Below are 523 nucleotides of genomic sequence, written 5' to 3'. Positions count from 1 at the left end.
AGGATTTCTCGTCCTACTTGAATCCAAATGAATACCCAGGGCCCCCATTTCACGCAGAGGGGGGCCCCCACGCGTCGCCTCCTTCACAGCCCCTGAACACAGCGCCACGGGGGCCCTTTGGGGGGCCCACGAGGGAGCAGAGGAGTACGAGGAGGCCCTATGAGGGGGCCCCAGCTGCTTTGTCAGCTTCCTGGGGTGTCGAGACACACGAGAACACCCACGGAGTGCAGAGGGGGAGGGCTCTCGCTGCAGCTGCGAGGACAGCAGGAACACGTCGCGCTGCTGCAGTTCCTGCAGCAGCAGCAACAGCAGCAGCAGCAGCAGCAGCAGGGGGATCAACAGTAGGTATGCTGTGGAATGATACAAACTATGAAGAGTTTATTTCCTCTTCTTCTTCGAGCTATATACACCCCAGAGGAGCGCCAGCTGTCGATACACTGCAGTGGGTGGGGAGCGTCCAGGCTGTGCGGGGGAGATCGAGTTACTTTTGTCCTTCAGCAGCAGCAGCAGCAGCAGCAGGAGG

General features: G+C 60.0%; 1 protein-coding gene across 1 annotated transcript in view; it reads left to right on the top strand.

Moving 5' to 3' along the window:
• Positions 1-523, top strand: part of EMH_0048640 (uncharacterized protein) — a gene marked incomplete at both ends in the record, with an annotated part of 2,021 nt that overhangs the window by 262 nt on the left and 1,236 nt on the right. The window contains one exon of the mRNA XM_013496435.1: positions 3-523. Coding sequence (XP_013351889.1) covers positions 3-523 — 521 coding nt within the window. The remainder of the gene's footprint in view (positions 1-2) is intronic.

This window comes from Eimeria mitis, genomic scaffold (assembly GCF_000499745.2).
Source record: "Eimeria mitis Houghton genomic scaffold, Emh_scaff2101, whole genome shotgun sequence".
NCBI lineage: Eukaryota > Apicomplexa > Conoidasida > Eucoccidiorida > Eimeriidae > Eimeria > Eimeria mitis.
This window is presented reverse-complemented; position numbering and strand designations above follow the sequence as displayed.